At 37.9% G+C, this 15,877-nt stretch overlaps 2 protein-coding genes across 2 annotated transcripts in view; both read left to right on the top strand.

Annotated features, from left to right (window-relative positions):
• The window catches only part of LOC103371998 (myelin-oligodendrocyte glycoprotein-like), a 17,183-nt gene extending 16,763 nt beyond the window's left edge, over positions 1–420 (top strand). The window contains exon 6 of the mRNA XM_008301503.1: positions 25–420. Within this exon, the coding sequence (XP_008299725.1) occupies positions 25–164 (140 nt within the window). The 3' untranslated portion in view covers positions 165–420. The remainder of the gene's footprint in view (positions 1–24) is intronic.
• Positions 421–2,201: 1,781 nt separating this feature from the next.
• LOC103372002 (endophilin-A1-like) overlaps positions 2,202–15,877 on the top strand; it is a 30,271-nt gene continuing 16,595 nt past the window's right edge. Inside the window, exon 1 of the mRNA XM_008301507.1 lies at positions 2,202–2,209. Coding sequence (XP_008299729.1) covers positions 2,202–2,209 — 8 coding nt within the window. The remainder of the gene's footprint in view (positions 2,210–15,877) is intronic.

Here is a 15,877-nt window from a genome sequence, read left to right as displayed (position 1 = left end):
CCGCTCAGAAAGAACCGCTTGGACCTGAGGTGCCTTGCTCAGGAGCTGTTGGTGGAGACACTTTGTGTTTCCTTTGTCCACCTGAAGCTCCTGACCGTGGCTGCTGTGAGGCATCTGATCCACTGATGGACTTTATTTCTCAACGTCCTGCAGTGAAAGTTTGAAGAGGAAATTAGAAGAAGATTCCCATGGGACGCCTGATAAATTACCAAACTTGTCCGTCCAGCTTCGGAGTTCCTGAATGTAGAGTTTTCAACAAAGCATGGACTGCTAAGTATTTTTCTGCTGAAGTCAGCAGAAAAGCCGCGTGTTCAGTTTGCAGAGAGCAGATCGCTGTGTTTAAAGATTAGAATTTGAGTTTTCATGACGGGACGAAACATGCAGATAAATGCAAGCACTGGAAGCCTTGCTAGCTAAGCTTTGCTGTGCTTTTTCTACCAAGCTCCACACATCCAGGGATGAGACCAGATATGATATCCCACAAAATCGGTGAAACAGTTCGCTATTCTCACAGGGAGAGTTTATCACAGAGTGCTTGGTGGACTCTGTAACACTAATACGCCCCGAGACAGAAGAAGCATTTGAACAGGTCCCACTGTCCAGGTGAACGGTGACGAGAAGGATCGAGGACGTTGCTGCTAATCTGGAGCTTCAGCTGCAAACTGAAGGGGCAAGTTTAGACTTTTTCTCCTTGGCTTTGGACGAGAGCTGTGATGTCCGTGACTCGTAAACACACCCTTCAGGGTTTCAGATAAAGAACATAAGTTGACGACTGTCGAACACATGAGCTGCTTTTAACTACAAAAAGTTCAAATAAACTCTCCTGAACACCAGCAGCTGTTTAGCGGGGCACCTGCTGTATGTACGTGGAAATACTGAAGCAACATCTCCAGACATCAGCAGGAAGTTACAGCTTGGGCACTAATGGGTCTTCAGATGGACAATGACCCTCAGCATAGCGCCAGATTAGCTACAGAGAGGCTTCAGGACAACAGAGTCAGTGTTGTGGAGTGGCCATCACAAAGCCCTGATCTCCATCCTGGAGAACATCAGTGGAGCAAGGAGACCAACAAACCTGACCCAGTTCTACCAGTTCTGTCAGGAGGAATGGACCAGAACTCATCAGACTGTTGTGAGAAGCTTGTGGAAGGAAACCCAGAACGTTTGACCCAAGTCATACAGTTTAAAGGCAAAGCTACCTGTAGCAGCCATTTATTTCTGTGTTTGTTTATTCATTTATTTTCGTTGCAATACATGCTTGTTCAGGACTGCTGCTAATAGTCTGGACGAGTTTACAGACTCTGTGATGGCCTCCATCAGCTGCTGTGAGGACAGCTGTGTGCCAACACGCACCAACGACAAACCTGGTTCACAGCTAAAGTCAGACGGCTCAGGTCAGACAGAGAGGCAGCATTCAGGAGTGGGGACGGAGACGGTTTCAGAGAGGCAAAGGAGGTGAGAAGAGCCGAGCGTCGGTACTCTGAGAAGCTCCAACACTAGTTCTCAGCCTCTGTGTGGAGACGGCTGAGGCAGATAACCAACCACAAGCCTCAGAGCTGCTGACGACCTGCGTCTGGCCAACAGCCTGAATGAGCACGACTGCAGATCTGAAAGACAATGGGACAGTCCTGACTCCATCCCCCACCACACCTCAGACCAACCACCACCCATCACCTGAACCTCCACCATCACAGCAGGAGCCCCACCACAGCTGCCCACCTCAGAGGCTCCCTCCCTCCCTTCCTCCCACAGCGACACCTTTCTCCATCCAGGAGAAAGATGTCAGCTCTCTCATTAAGAAAGCACAACAGAGGATGTACTTCCTGCGGCAGCTGAAGAAATTGTAAATGTAAATAACAACATATCAGCACCCTCAATACTTCTGTAAGCACACTACCATTCCTATTGTAATGCAACTTTGATTCTTTGCACTATTACAGTTATTTTTATTTTTAGTCACTTTATTTTACTGTATATTTATGATTGTTGTTTTGTTGCACCAACCCACCAGAACAAATTCCTCGCATTGTGAGAATTATACCTGGCAATAAACCTGATTCTGATCCTGATTCTGATTCTGATTCTGATTGTACTGCGTGGGGCACTGGCAGCTTCCAGTGGGACTGTATTCTACTGTTAGGTTACTCAGGCCAGGTGTGCAGGATTGAGACGAAAAGTCTTTTGCCCACAAAGTAGAGACGATGTCGAGGTAACTGCAGATGGGGGCAGTACGGTTAATAGGCTACCTAATATCTATATATTGCTTATTTGTGGAAACAAAGACCAACTGGAATTACCTGGACGTCGTTTTGTGTGAGATAAGCCTGGCGTGCGACATCATGTAGCGACAGTAGGCGACAGTGGAAAGCCTCGTACGCTACCAAATACTGAGGAGATGGATGTAAACGTCTGACTATGAAGAAAGTAGTAAAAAATTCTCTCATTATTCTGGCATTTAGCAAATATAAATAACGTTTGTAATCCTGACTGACCTGAAACAGGAAAAGTTTCATCTGATTTAATGTCAGACAAAGAGAAAAGAAAAGGTTCTTATGTCTTTTATACAGTGGATGTAAATATCTGGTTTCAACTGTATATATTGTTTTTTTCTTTCTTCCTTCCTTTTTTCTTTTTGTAAAAATACCAAAAAGATCACTTTTTTATTCTTATTTTTTTATTATTAAAAAAAACACCAAAAAAAAACATATCTAGGATTCAATCTGTTGTCTCAAGTTAGCAGTAATGGATATTTATTATTATTCCTGCTTGTTTTTATTCTATTTTTCTTTCATAGGAAATGTTTTTATTTTTATTTACATTAATTCCTTTTTTTAAAAAGTGTTTTTATTTCATCTCCTTCTATTTAAATTCGTAGCTTTATTGAACCAGCAGGAGGCGACAAACTCACAATCTGCTGCTGTGGTGGTGCCTTCAGAGCCAGCTGGGAATTGATACACTTTTTGTCTCTCAGCTTTCTGACATGGACAGTTCACAGTCAAGTTTTAATAGTTTTGCTGCTTTCATCACAGAAGAATCATTTGCTGTTATTTTCAGTTTCGTTTTCAGTGGTTAAATCTTCACCCGTCTTTTATTTATTTTATTTCCGGTTCTCTTGCTGCCAGATTTTCGCCACTTTTTTACAGCTTTGTTTTCCAGGTTACCTTGAACACATATTTGCAGCTTTCCAGAGACTCTGGACCTGAAGCTGAATCGTCCCAGCGGCCCTGAACGCACCGTGGTCCCTCGCCGCTGTCCGCGGTGCTGAAGCTCCCGCGGCTTCCGGTCCGCTCGCTCACCTCCACCTGTCAGGTGTCGCCGCGGTCACGTGACGCCGATGCGCTCATTGTTGTTGTTGTTCGGTGGAAGCAGCGCGAGCGGCCCCGCGGGGCCCCGCACGGACTCGCGTCTCGTGCTCGACGCGGGGAGGCTCGTGGGCGGCGGAGGGCGGCGCGCTGACGTCACGCGAGAACGTGAGACCCTCGAAGATCGTCTGTACCGGAAGATGGCCACTGTTACCACAGCAACGGGACGTAACGTTAGTAAAAAATAGTTAATTGACGGATTTTTGGATGTGTTTGAAAGAAAAGTGTTTGTTTCTGATTTTTGTCTTTTTCTTTATTCTGTCGTCCAACTTGCAGAAATGTGAGATTCAAGCACGAAAGCTGATTTATTTTGCATTTGTTCTGTAATTAGAAGTTCAATAAATTAAATAAAAATCAACGAGATCCACTGAAAACACGGATTTAATTACACTGCAGCTCAAATTCAGTTTGTTTTCGTGTCATTTCAGCTCGAAGCAGCAGTTTGTGATGTTCTCTTGTTTCCTCTGTAGTGATGCATCTCCTCATTAAACCATCTCCTCCTCCTCCTCCTCCTCCTCCTCCTGCTCTTCCTCTCAGACTGAAAATAGATCCAGCTGGGTTTGGTCTGGCCATCATCGGCTCCTGTTTCCACCAAAATAAACGGACGTTACCGGAGGATTTACCGTTGATCTGCTGCTCTTCACGCGTTTCTTGTTTTTTTTGTTTTTTTCATTCTACGTGAATCAGATTTTTTATTTTTTTGTTTTATAAATTTATTTTATTTTTTTGAATCCTTTATCAGCCTCGTTTTTATTCCCCAACCTCTCTGTCCGAAGTGATGTCTGTCGCGGGGTTGAAGAAGCAGTTCCATAAAGCCACCCAGGTAAGACCTCCATCACGTCTCCAACCGCATCTACACCTTTTCCTGCTTTTTCATTTTTAGAGGAATTTGTTTCATTAATTAGCCTCAAAAATGACATCCTCTGATATTAATCGTCTCATATTAAGATGGAAAAACGTTAAATGTTTAATACATTTCTGCTTTTTGTTGCTTTTAAAGCCCCTGAATTCAAATTTAAAAAGGTTTTTGTGTTTATTTGTTTCTCCAAGTTAGAAAAAAAACGCGTTTTTGTTTCCGGTTTTTTAATTAAAATAGACAGTTTTGTTTTCTCCACCATAAACGAGATCGATGGTTAAATTATTTAGTGTTTTCTCGCGATGTTTGGGGAGAATTTAAAGCAGGAAAAACCCCGTGAACACGTCCCGATGTAATATTACGTAACACTGGTGTGTGTGTGTCCGCGGCGCTGATTGGCTGCTGCCGCGCAACAGGGAATTCCCTCCTTCATCCCTTCATCTCCCATCTTTCATCCTTTTATCGCCCTCACTTCATCATCCTCTCATCTTCTCTCCTTCATCCTTTCATCCCTCCATCATCCCGTAATCCTTTCATTATCCCTCCTTCATCCCTTCATCCTATCATCATCCTCTCACCTTGTCTCTATCAGCCATTCATCCCTCCATCATCCCTTCATCATCCATCCTTCATCCCTTCATCCTCACTCTTTAATCCCTTCATCATCCCTCCATCATTGTCCCATCTTCTCTTCTTCATCCTTTCATCCTTCCGTCCTTCATCCCTCCAGCATCCCATAATCCTTTCATCATCCCTCCTTCATCCCTTCATCCTATTTTCATCCTCTCACCTGGTCTCTTTCATCCATTCATCCCTCCTTCATCCCTTCATCCTCACTCTTTAATCCCTTCATCATCCCTCCTTCATCATCCTCCATCTTCTCTTCTTCATCCTTTCATCCTTCCATCCTTCATCCCTCCATCATCCCATAATCCTTTCATCATCCCTCCTTCATCCCTTCATCCTGTTATCATCCTCTCATCTCTTCTTCATCCTTTCATCCCTCCATCATCCCATAATCCTTTCATTATCCCTCCTTCATCTCTTCATCATCCATCCATTCATCCCTCCATCATCCCTCCTTCATCCATTCATCCCTCCATCATCCTTTCTTCATCCTTTCACCAACCCTTTGACCAGGAAACTAAATCTGAGTTTCAAAACATGACTCTACATTACTATTGCTTAATTCCTTGCGTCTCTCTTTTTTAAAAATCACCAAAAATCAAGTGTTGGAGCGAAATTGATTCTGTAAAAACAGAAAATTCTGCATTTCTCTGCAAATCCGTGAAGCTGTGAGCGACTGTGCTGCGATCAACAGTCGCATAAGGAAAAATCCTGCTGAAATCGTCATATTTGATCAAAACGACTTTATTCCACGCGTCTGAAGAATCACCACAAATAAAACATTTGATAGAATTTGTAAGAAAAAAAAACAAAACATTAAAATTCTGAACTGCAGAAGCGTGAGGCCTCCAGCTGCTGTTCAAACGAGGTCTTCAGAGCATCCACATCAATGAAAATGTGATTTAAGTCCCACCGTCGGGACCCTGAACGCCTCACCGACGTCATGACGAAGCAGCATGACGACTCCTCCGTCATTGGAAACAAAATCCTGCGTGTTGTTTTGTTGTTTTTGTCCGTCGGGTCGGATGAAACGCTGCTGATCAACAGATTATTGATCCCTGAAACTGGGTCACTGCAGCAGAACGCGGCAGCAAACACAACCAAGAGCACAGAGACGGAGGAGCGAGCAGCACGACTCGTTTTTGTACATTTTAATGTGAAAAAATGATGAAGCTTAAATCCCAGTTCTGTCCTTGAACGTTCATCTGAGATGTTTACTCGGGTTTGGGAGGTTGTTGGTTTTAAAAATTGCCCCAAAATGACACCATTTATGAGACACAGAAACCGTAAAAACAGAAAAAATCAACACATTTTGAACTTCCAGACGGTCCTTGAACTCCTCACCTGTGACGCGTCGTCTCATTTGTAAAGTTAACCAAATCTGAGCCTGAAATTGTACCATTTCGACAAAATCACTTCGTTAAAAAAATCACCAAAAACATAGTATTTTTTCCAGCCAGATTCAGTAGAGATTTGGAGCCTTTAGCGACAAAAACTCGAGAACTCGGCTGAACTGCAGGACGTGTTTTTGTCCATGTCCATGTGAAAAATCTAGATTTTTACAAATATTAATTTGTTCTTCAGTTTTTCTATAAAATGACATAATCGCTCTGTATTTAAATCAGCAATAACATGATGATTTTACAGATATCTGCTGCTATTTAAAAGAAATATATTAAAGGTTAAAGTCATTTTGTAGATTTTTCCTGTTTTGTTAAATTATGTGTAATATGTAGTGAAATAAATCATGTAAACATTAAAAAAATCTGTATTTTTAACATTTGACGATAAAATAAGTTTTTCATTTAAATCATCAACATTTATTTATTTATTTTATTTTTAAAAAAATTATTATTATTTATCAGTTGTTTGATGGTTTGTTTTTACACTTTTGTTAAATTTCAAGTTCAATAATTTTAATAATAACCTCAAAATTTACATGTTTTTAAAAAATTAATATTTTGAAAAATAGAAATTTCTTCTTTAACATGTTTAACCATAAAATTTCACTTTTTTGCTTCATTTAAATCGGCAAAATGTATTTTCTTTTTTTTAAAAAAAGAAAAGAAAAAGAAAAGTTGTTTGACAGTTTGTTTTTCCAGTTTTATTAAATTACAAGTTTAATAATATTTGACATGATTTTTAAAAAGAAAACAACAACAACAGGGCAAAACTGTAAATAAAGCCCATAAAAAAATCAGTATTAAAAAAATTAAAATTTCCTATTTAACAAAGTTCAGCCATAAAATGTCACGAAAAAACGTTTTATTTATTTTTTTATTTATATTTTCTGCGGTTTAAAAGGAAAATGCTGCATCTCAACAGCTGAAAAATTGAAATAAGTTAGAATTAAATGCAGCATGACGACTGAAATATCAGAAAATGAAACGATAGATGTATAATTTTCTGGGCTGCAGGTGATTCGGTGGTTAGCACCGTTAGCGCCTCACAGCTAGAAGGTCGCCGGTTCGTGTCCCGGTGAGGACACCCGGGATCTTTCTGCGTGGAGTCTCCATGTTCTCCCCGTGCAGCGTGGGTTCTCTCCGGTTCTCCGGCTTCCTCCCACAGTCCAGAAACATGCTGAGGTTAATTGGTGATTGTAAATTGTCCGTAGGTGTGAATGTGAGTGTGCTTGGTTGTCTGTCTCTAAGTGTAGCCCTGTGATAGACTGGTTACCTGTCCAGGTGAACCTGCCTTCACCCTGAGTCAGCTGGGATAGGCTCCAGCCCCCCATGACCCTGGTGAGGATTAAGGTGTAGAGATGATGGATGGATAATTTTCTTAAACAAATCCCAAGAAAAGACCAAAACCAACAACTTTTGCTTTAATGTTAATCTTTTAAAACACTTCATGAAGTCTAATCTTCAGGAAGCTGCTCCATGGTGTCTCATTGTCTGCAGCTCTGTGATCCAGTCGTTGGAACATTTTGTGCAGCAGGTTGTCGTTTGTGCGACCGAGTCGGCTTCACGTTCGGCCTGCTTCAGGCTAAAAGCGACAGATTTGCGCCGAGGTGTCGATTAAAATCGCGTTCGAGGCGAGACGTCGACGGCGAGGCCAGAAATAGATCCGCCAACCGAGTCACCGAGCCGTGGCCGGCAGGAGATCCGACTGAAACCCGACGCTGCCGATCGACCCGCATGTTTTATTCAGACGCAGTCGAAGGAAGAGCGACAGGCGGGAACCCGGATCAGCTGGAGTCAAAACGCTGCAGCAGCTCCACCACCGGCTGGTTCAAAGGTCAGCGAGTCTGGACTGGAGTCAGTCAGTGGGGAGACTCCTGGAAAGGTTCTGGTCCAGGAATGCTTGTTTTGCATTCAGAGCTTTCCTCAGTCAATATCTCACATTTACAGGAAATCAGGTTTTTTATTCCTTTAAACAAGTTTCAGGAAAATCACAAATATAATACGAGCTGAGAATTTGTGAAATAATTTTTATAAATTGAACCGGTTTTGTGAACTGAGACGTCAATTATGAAGCAAAAAACAAGAAAATGCATCAATTTCTGTCTAATATTTGTCTCTAACTGTTACCTGCTGATTAATGTAGAGCTCGTTATCATTCACTGCATAAAATGTGTTTAAATTAATTAAATTAAAACAGTTTTTCTTTGTTGTTTACATATTTACCTTTTTTTTCTGTAAATTACAGATGATATCTCTTAAAATCACAGAGAATGTCCACAATTAAACTCTGTATTTATACAAACAGTAATAATTAATAAAACTGTTTGTAGTGTTTAAATGAACGTATTCTGATTTAGCAGATATTTGAAATAAAAACGATGCAGATTAAGAATCAGAAAAAGTATTTATTAAAATATTTTACTGTAAATAACATTTACATCAAAAGTCCTTTTTATAAATAGCAAATTGTTCTTTTAATTACATTTTATTTATTTATTATTTAACAGTTTTAAACATAATTTTCTGGTCCTCTTGCTGCCAGATTTCCAATAATTTTTTTAAATTTATTTTATTTTATTCATCTTCATTTGTTCTGAGAAACCTGGAAAAGAAACTAAACTCAGATTTGATCGTTTCATGACTGAAGTTTTACAGATATTTAATTTTAAAAACCATAAAAAGTTTAAATAAACTTTCTGTTGTTTCCTCTAAAACGTCACTTTTAGCTGAAGTCAGTTTCCTTAAAGACGATGGTTTGAATCATATGGAGGTATTGATCAGTGAACTGATCGATGGATTGACGATCTGGTTTGTTCACAGCAGCAGCAGCAGGTTGGTTTGTTGCTTCCAGCTGTTTGTAGGTTATTGATCAGCTGCAGGATCAATACCAGCGTCTATCAGCAGGTTATTAATTACAGCTGCAGCTTAATGACGCAACAACGAACCGCTGAGTCTGAGTGAAGCTGCTGCAGCGTCAGAGATGAACATGATCGATTAAAAACCAGCAGCGAGGAGGCAGAACAACAAGTATCTGGAAAATAATGTCTTAAAGAATGTTGTTTTATATGTTAAATTATTATTATTATGTTTCACTACTTAATATACACAATCAGACTTTTTTTGTGTGTGTTTTTTACAGCCACTTTAAGAAAACAGAGAAAATCAATGAATAAATAGTTAATTTAAAAAACAATATATATATGTATTTATTTATTTTATTTAATATTATTTTTATTCTATTTTCCTATTATTTTTATTTTGTTTTTAATTTAATTTTATATTATTTTTATATTATTTTTATTTTATTTTTAATTTTTCATTATTACTAAAAATTTATTTATTTATTTATTTTACAATTTTTCAATCTCAATATACTTCTTATTTTGTTTTTATTTTTTCACTGTGGACATTAGTTCCAGTTTTAATCTGCTTTTCTTATAAATTACTGCTTCGTATTTTCTATAATTTGATGAAACAGGAAAAATCTGTCAAATGAAGGTCGATGGTTCAGAAAAAAAACATTATTTTTTTAAATAGTTATTTCGTCTCCTATTGAGTTCAGATTTCTCTACATTAATCATTTAAGGGCAGATATCTGTCAGAAGGTGGCTGTACAGCAGCTACAGACAATAATTAGACAGAAATTGATGCATTTTCTTGTTTTTTCGGACCATTTTATGAAGTGACGCACCAGTTAACAAAACTGGTTGAATTTATTAGAATTATTTCTTTATAATCTCAATTTATGTCACGTTTGCGCTTCTGATTTGCAGAAAAATCCTGATTTAATGCACATGTGAGCTCTTTACTGAGAAAAGATGCCAAATGCAAACTCTACATGGGATCGTTCGTATTAAAATCACAATCAGTTGCGGTTAAAGTTCACGTTTTACTGTCCTGTGAGCAGAAAGTCGGTTTTATTTTCCTGTTCGGCCAATCAGAGAAGAGCAGCGCTGAAACCTAAATATGAACTTCCCGTCTGCCGAGGTTTGAATCTGGGACACATCCCAGCATGAAAGAGGGTCTGTGGCTCTCCTGGACCTCAGCAGATGGGTGATAGAAACCGGAGCAGAGTCAGCCAGTGGGGGCAGCGTGAAGCCCAGCGTCGCTGCCATCAACCAAGATGGCCGCCAATGGGGGCAGGAAATGGGACACGGATGTGAATAAAAGATGAGAGAGCAGAGATCAGCGTGGAAACACCAGAGAGACGATTCAAGAAGAGACAGAGAGGAGAGAAAAGAGACGGATGCTGTTTTTCTTTTTTACAATTTTTAACCGACATTTTTTGTACAATTTTCTGCTATTTTACTTTTTTTTCCTCGTTTTGTGTCAAAACATATATTGATTAAAATCAAGAAAAATAAACATTATTTCTATGTCAACTTAATAAAACAAACAAAACAAAACAGCCACATCAAAAATCTGATCTGTAATTTTACAAATAATAATTCATTCTTTAACGTTTTACCGTGACAGCACACCAGTGTTTACTGTGTTTAAATTACATAAAAATACAATAATCTTACTTTTGTTGTTATTTTAAAAACCAGTTGTGTGTTTCATGATGATAGGAGATAATGTAATGAGCAGCAAACTCTTGACAGTTTAGAGATGAAGAATTAAAAGTTAATTAAGTTTTTACGGTGCAATATTTATTAATTAGAAAGAAAAACATCAACAGTTTTTTGTCACAAAAAGTTTGTTTGAAGAATTATTTAACAAGAGTTTCACTGCTGATGCTCATGAACAGTAAAGTCCAGAATAATATCAACAACAAACAGTCTTTACAAGAAAAATAAAAAAAGTACAATATGTGAACCATAAATGAAAGAAAAATGTACTTTTTTTTCATTGATTTATTTTACGTTTTTGAATTTTTTTGTTTTCCTTTTTTTAAACTGTACATCCACCTTTAAAACAAATATAATGTCTTTATCTGCTATTAATATATTATTCAAAAAAAGACACTTTCTAGTTTAAACTGTAGATAAACTTTTAAACATTTTTTTTTACTACAATAATAATATGTAAAAAAAATTAAATAAATAAAAATCTGCAACATTTCCAGTTTTGTACTTTTTTCACCTCTTAAATTGAAGAAATTGAGCAAACCTTTGGTTATTAGTTTTTTTTGGTTTGTTTTTTTCTTTCTTTGACACAGAATTAACAGAAAACAAAGTCCAGGAGACACGTGATCTGTTATGTCAGATTTATTCTGTTTGCGTTTCTTCTGCTGCAGAAACCTTCAGACGACAGGATTTCTGTTTTAACCCTTAAAGGTCACACTTTCAATACTTTCATCTTTCTTCGCTTTAAAGCTGAGGTTCATGTTTATTTCTTATTGTTTCTGTTGAGACACGTGATGCTGGATTCACTCCGTGAGCTGTGACGGCATCACGTTGATTTATCTGAGAATCAAAGAGAAGAAAAACTGAATCATGATCGAAACATAACGATTCGATGATGAGAGTTGAGACCCGTTGTTGTCCTTGTTGTTGTTGTTGTTGTTGTTGTTGTTGTTGTTGTTGTTGTTGCTTCCTGGTGCAACACGCTGCTCTCCGCTGTTGCCGTGGCGACCGTGCGCGCCTCAACAGGAAGCGAGCGCGCTCACACGCGACGAGGCCGATCTGCTCGATCAATAATTGATCGGCCTTCAGGCGACGCAGAAGAATCTGTGCTGCGGTTTCACCTTTCACCTGCTCACGGCTCTCCTTCAAACGCTGATCGATACGATCAATAAACCAGAGAGTCAGTGGTCACGTCAACACCAGTTTACTGAGATTTTATCTTCTTTTCTTTTTTTAAATGACAGAAAATACCTTTTTTTTTTTTTTTTTTAAAAGATACGAGAACAAAGGATGATTTAAATGTTGACTGAAGAATAATTTATTTATTTATTTAACAACTTCGAAACATAAAGTTATGCTTTATTTCTTTTATTTTTTTTTACTGTATTTAAATCATAAGAAATATAATTTATTGGCTGTTATTTGAAAGCAATATTGTGCATTTTAAGGATTGAAAAAATTGTGAATAATGTTTTTTTTTTAACTCGTATTAAACTGATTTTTAAAAGAACATTTTTTACAAATAATATTTCATAAAATCCTGGATAAAGGTATTTATTTCCACGTTGACTACATAAAAATGGACAAAATTATACATCAAACTCAAAAATCTGTCTTTTTACAAATAGCAAATGTCATTATTTACACATATTTTATTTTATTCGAATGAAATATCATGTAGGAAATAAAAGATAAATCCTGTTTCTTATCTGTTAATTTACAGATTTTCCACATTTTCTCATATTACCAATAATAATGAGTAAGATCACAGAAATAAGTATTAATTAAATTTTTAGCTGTAAAATAAAAAACCCTGAAATAATCCAAAAAAACGTCACTGGTTCTGTTGTTAATGTATTTTCATATTTCATCTCCCAGTAATCAGATTACTTGATGTAAATCATAAAAATAACAGATTGTGAATCAGCGACATGATGAGAAATAACAGAGAAGATTTCAGGTTTTTATCTTTAATAGTTCCTCTAAAACAAATTCATCTCTGAACATGTCGATCTGGACGTCCTCTGATGGCGTTTAAAATATGAACCGTTTAAGACTTAACGAGTCCCGACGGTGGAGCAGCAGGACTTCAGACGGACAAACCTCTTTATTATTAAACGCCACTGATTTATTGAACCCTCAGAGGCGTTTCTGAGTCGATCCACCTGAAACGTCGATAAAACGTTGACCCTCCGTTTGTTTTCATCGACTTTTTTAAAACTTTCTCCACTTTGACTAAATCAGCCGACGTGATCTGATCAGAGACGAGTCGTGTGGTTTTCATCACATGTCGTTGGTTCAGAGCCGATCGTCGAACGTCACGGAGACTCAGGAGGTCGTCTGGCTCTAAATCAGACGTCGGCTTGTTCTGCACGAGTTAGTGACGCTTCTGAATCCGAGAGACTCAAGTGTGTTGCAGCGATCGTGGAATCTTCCAGAAGCAGAGAATGGATCCACAGTACGGCAGGTTGGGCTGCAGAATCCAGTCACTGGTCATAAGAAACGAGCTTTTTGTCTTTTATAAACTTTTGCAAACATTTGTAGACGTTGGAAGACTTCAGTGTTTGGATCCCAGTCTGGTGTTTCCACAGTCGTCACTTAACCTCGTCGAGTTTGTCTTTGTTGAAGCTTCTCAGCTGGAAACCTGATAAACTTTGTAATGCAGATGCTGAACGTATCGTCCAACAACTGTTCACTGGTTCTGAGTCGTGCTGCGTTCATGTACCGGTCCAGTCACTTCTCTGATCTGTTCAACAATGCCTGCACTTCAGCCTGAAAATTCTCAGATTTTTTACTAAATGACTGCTGGTCACTGATCAGTCAGTCATAACTTTCCAGTTAACCTGAGAAATGCAGAATTTTTTGGATTTTACCGAATGTGGTTCAAGCAAACGGTTGATTTTTGGCAGATTTTTAAAAATGAAACAAACACGATAAGGTTCCGCTGGTTCCGCGTGATGCATTCAAGGACTTTTGGAAAGCTGATTATTTTTCTTTTTTTTGCAGCTTCTGACTTCGTTAAATGTTTTAATTATGCTGAGTTTTTAAAGACAACGCGGCCGTTAAAGCTGCTGCTGGGTTTCAGGGTTTAGAAGAACGAGTTTTGTGGATTTTGTGGCTAAACTTTGGCCTCGTGACGTCAGAACATGTTAATGTCCGCCGAGGCGGCGGTCCGGTTCGTGGACGCTCAGGACTGGTTCTGCAGCCTGTGGATCGTGACTGAAGCAGCTGCAGCGAGTCGCGCTTCACGCTCTGAGTACAAATGAACAAAGCAGCAGAGTCAAAGGCCTGAGAAGCTCCAGAGGATCCTTCCTGTTCTCCTCGTCTCCTGATTCCAACTCATTCTTCACAGTTTCTGTAACACGACGTCCTCTTCATGAGCGGCTTCTTGTTACGCAACACGTGAATGTTCCAGAGACGTCACATTTTATGACATATATCAAGTTTAATAGTGAAGGGTGTTGAGCTAAAGATGCAAGAAGCAAGATTTTACACATAAATACAGCATTAATATAACAGAAAACAACTGTCTCTATGGAGATATACACAAGCTCACCTCGTTTATCACATTGGTTAAATATTTACAGCAAATTCTAATTAAAACATTAAAAAGTCTCACAATAATTCAATAAATGCAATAAATTGTGTTTTCAAACTGAAAATGTCAAAATTTAAACGCGAAAACCTGCTTGGAGCCATGATTTAGTGTTTTTTTGAATAATTTGCTGTTATTTTCTCATTTGTGTCAAACAGACAGTTTTTATTATTTAAATCAGAAAATTCCATTTTTCTTTGTCTTTTTTATTTTAACCATTGTTTTACTTTTTCTTTTTTGTTAAATTACAGAAAAACATGTAAATTAATTGTTAATCATTTCTAAAAATTATTAGAAATGATGTCCACATTAATATCTGTATTTTTTTTACAAATACTAATTTGTTCTTTTACAATGTATGACGGTAAAATTAACCTCTTTTCACTTGTATTTAAATCATTGAAAAAAAACCAATATTTTACAGATTTTTATGAACATTGGAAGGAAAAATGATTTATACTAAGATTTGGAAAATTGCAATCAAAATTTTCCGTTATTTTTACAGATTTTAACGGTTATAATATGAAAATATCTCGTAAAATCAGAAAAAATGTATTAATTTACATGTTGGCTGTAAAAAAAAAAAAAAAAAGTAAATAATCAACTTGTTTAAGGTTTTTTTTGGAGGGGGAAAAAAAATGTAAATATCGTCCAAATTTAAAAAAAGAAAATAAAAAAATCTGTGTTTTTACAAATAGTAATTAATTATTTTACAATGTTTTGCTGTTAATTTGTAATACTTGTTACTGCATTTAAATCAGTGAAAAATCTATAATGATTTTACAGATGTTTTCCATTATTTTTTAATTTCCACACTTCTGACGAACTTTTTATGTTGTCAAACATCTAAAACATTCAGTCGCTCCAATGAAATTTTCTTGAAAACTTTCCCAAATTCATTACTTTAGAGGAATTTCTTTGTAAATGTTCTTTGTGTGGTATTTGTTCAAGTTACCTGTCTGGTCTGAAATCTGAAATTATCAAACCAACTCAAGTCAGTTTTGAATCAACTAAGTTTAAATTACACTCAGTATGAAGCTGATCTGACTTTATTGTGGCGACACAACTCGTCAAAATAATGTTTGAAACGTGAAAAGGTTTGTTGAGATCAGTGATGATGTCCAGGTTTTACTGAGTCAAAACACTAAATATCAGTAAAATGCTAAAACCCACAAACCTGACGTTCATAAACGATTGGCTGCAGCTTTTCCTCCGTTTGCTTCTTCTGCGTATCGATCTGGAGTGTTTGTCCTCGGAGGACACCGGCAGCAGCGGTTATTGATCTCTGCCACTCGTGGCTCGCCGCTTATGGACCGGCTATCGATCAGGCATCGATCGCGCATTAACGTGACTCCCAGAGAAATGAAAAGGCCTCTCAGCTGTCCTGCGCTGGTTATGGAGGCTGTTTATCTCACTCTGACAGGCTTCGCTTTTTCTTCTTCTCTTAAACGACGCCATGATTCAAC

This window comes from Stegastes partitus, unplaced genomic scaffold (assembly GCF_000690725.1).
Source record: "Stegastes partitus isolate 25-593 unplaced genomic scaffold, Stegastes_partitus-1.0.2 Scaffold1679, whole genome shotgun sequence".
Taxonomy (NCBI): Eukaryota; Metazoa; Chordata; class Actinopteri; family Pomacentridae; genus Stegastes; species Stegastes partitus.
Note: the sequence above shows the minus strand (reverse complement) of the source record. Positions and strands in the feature narration are given on the sequence as shown.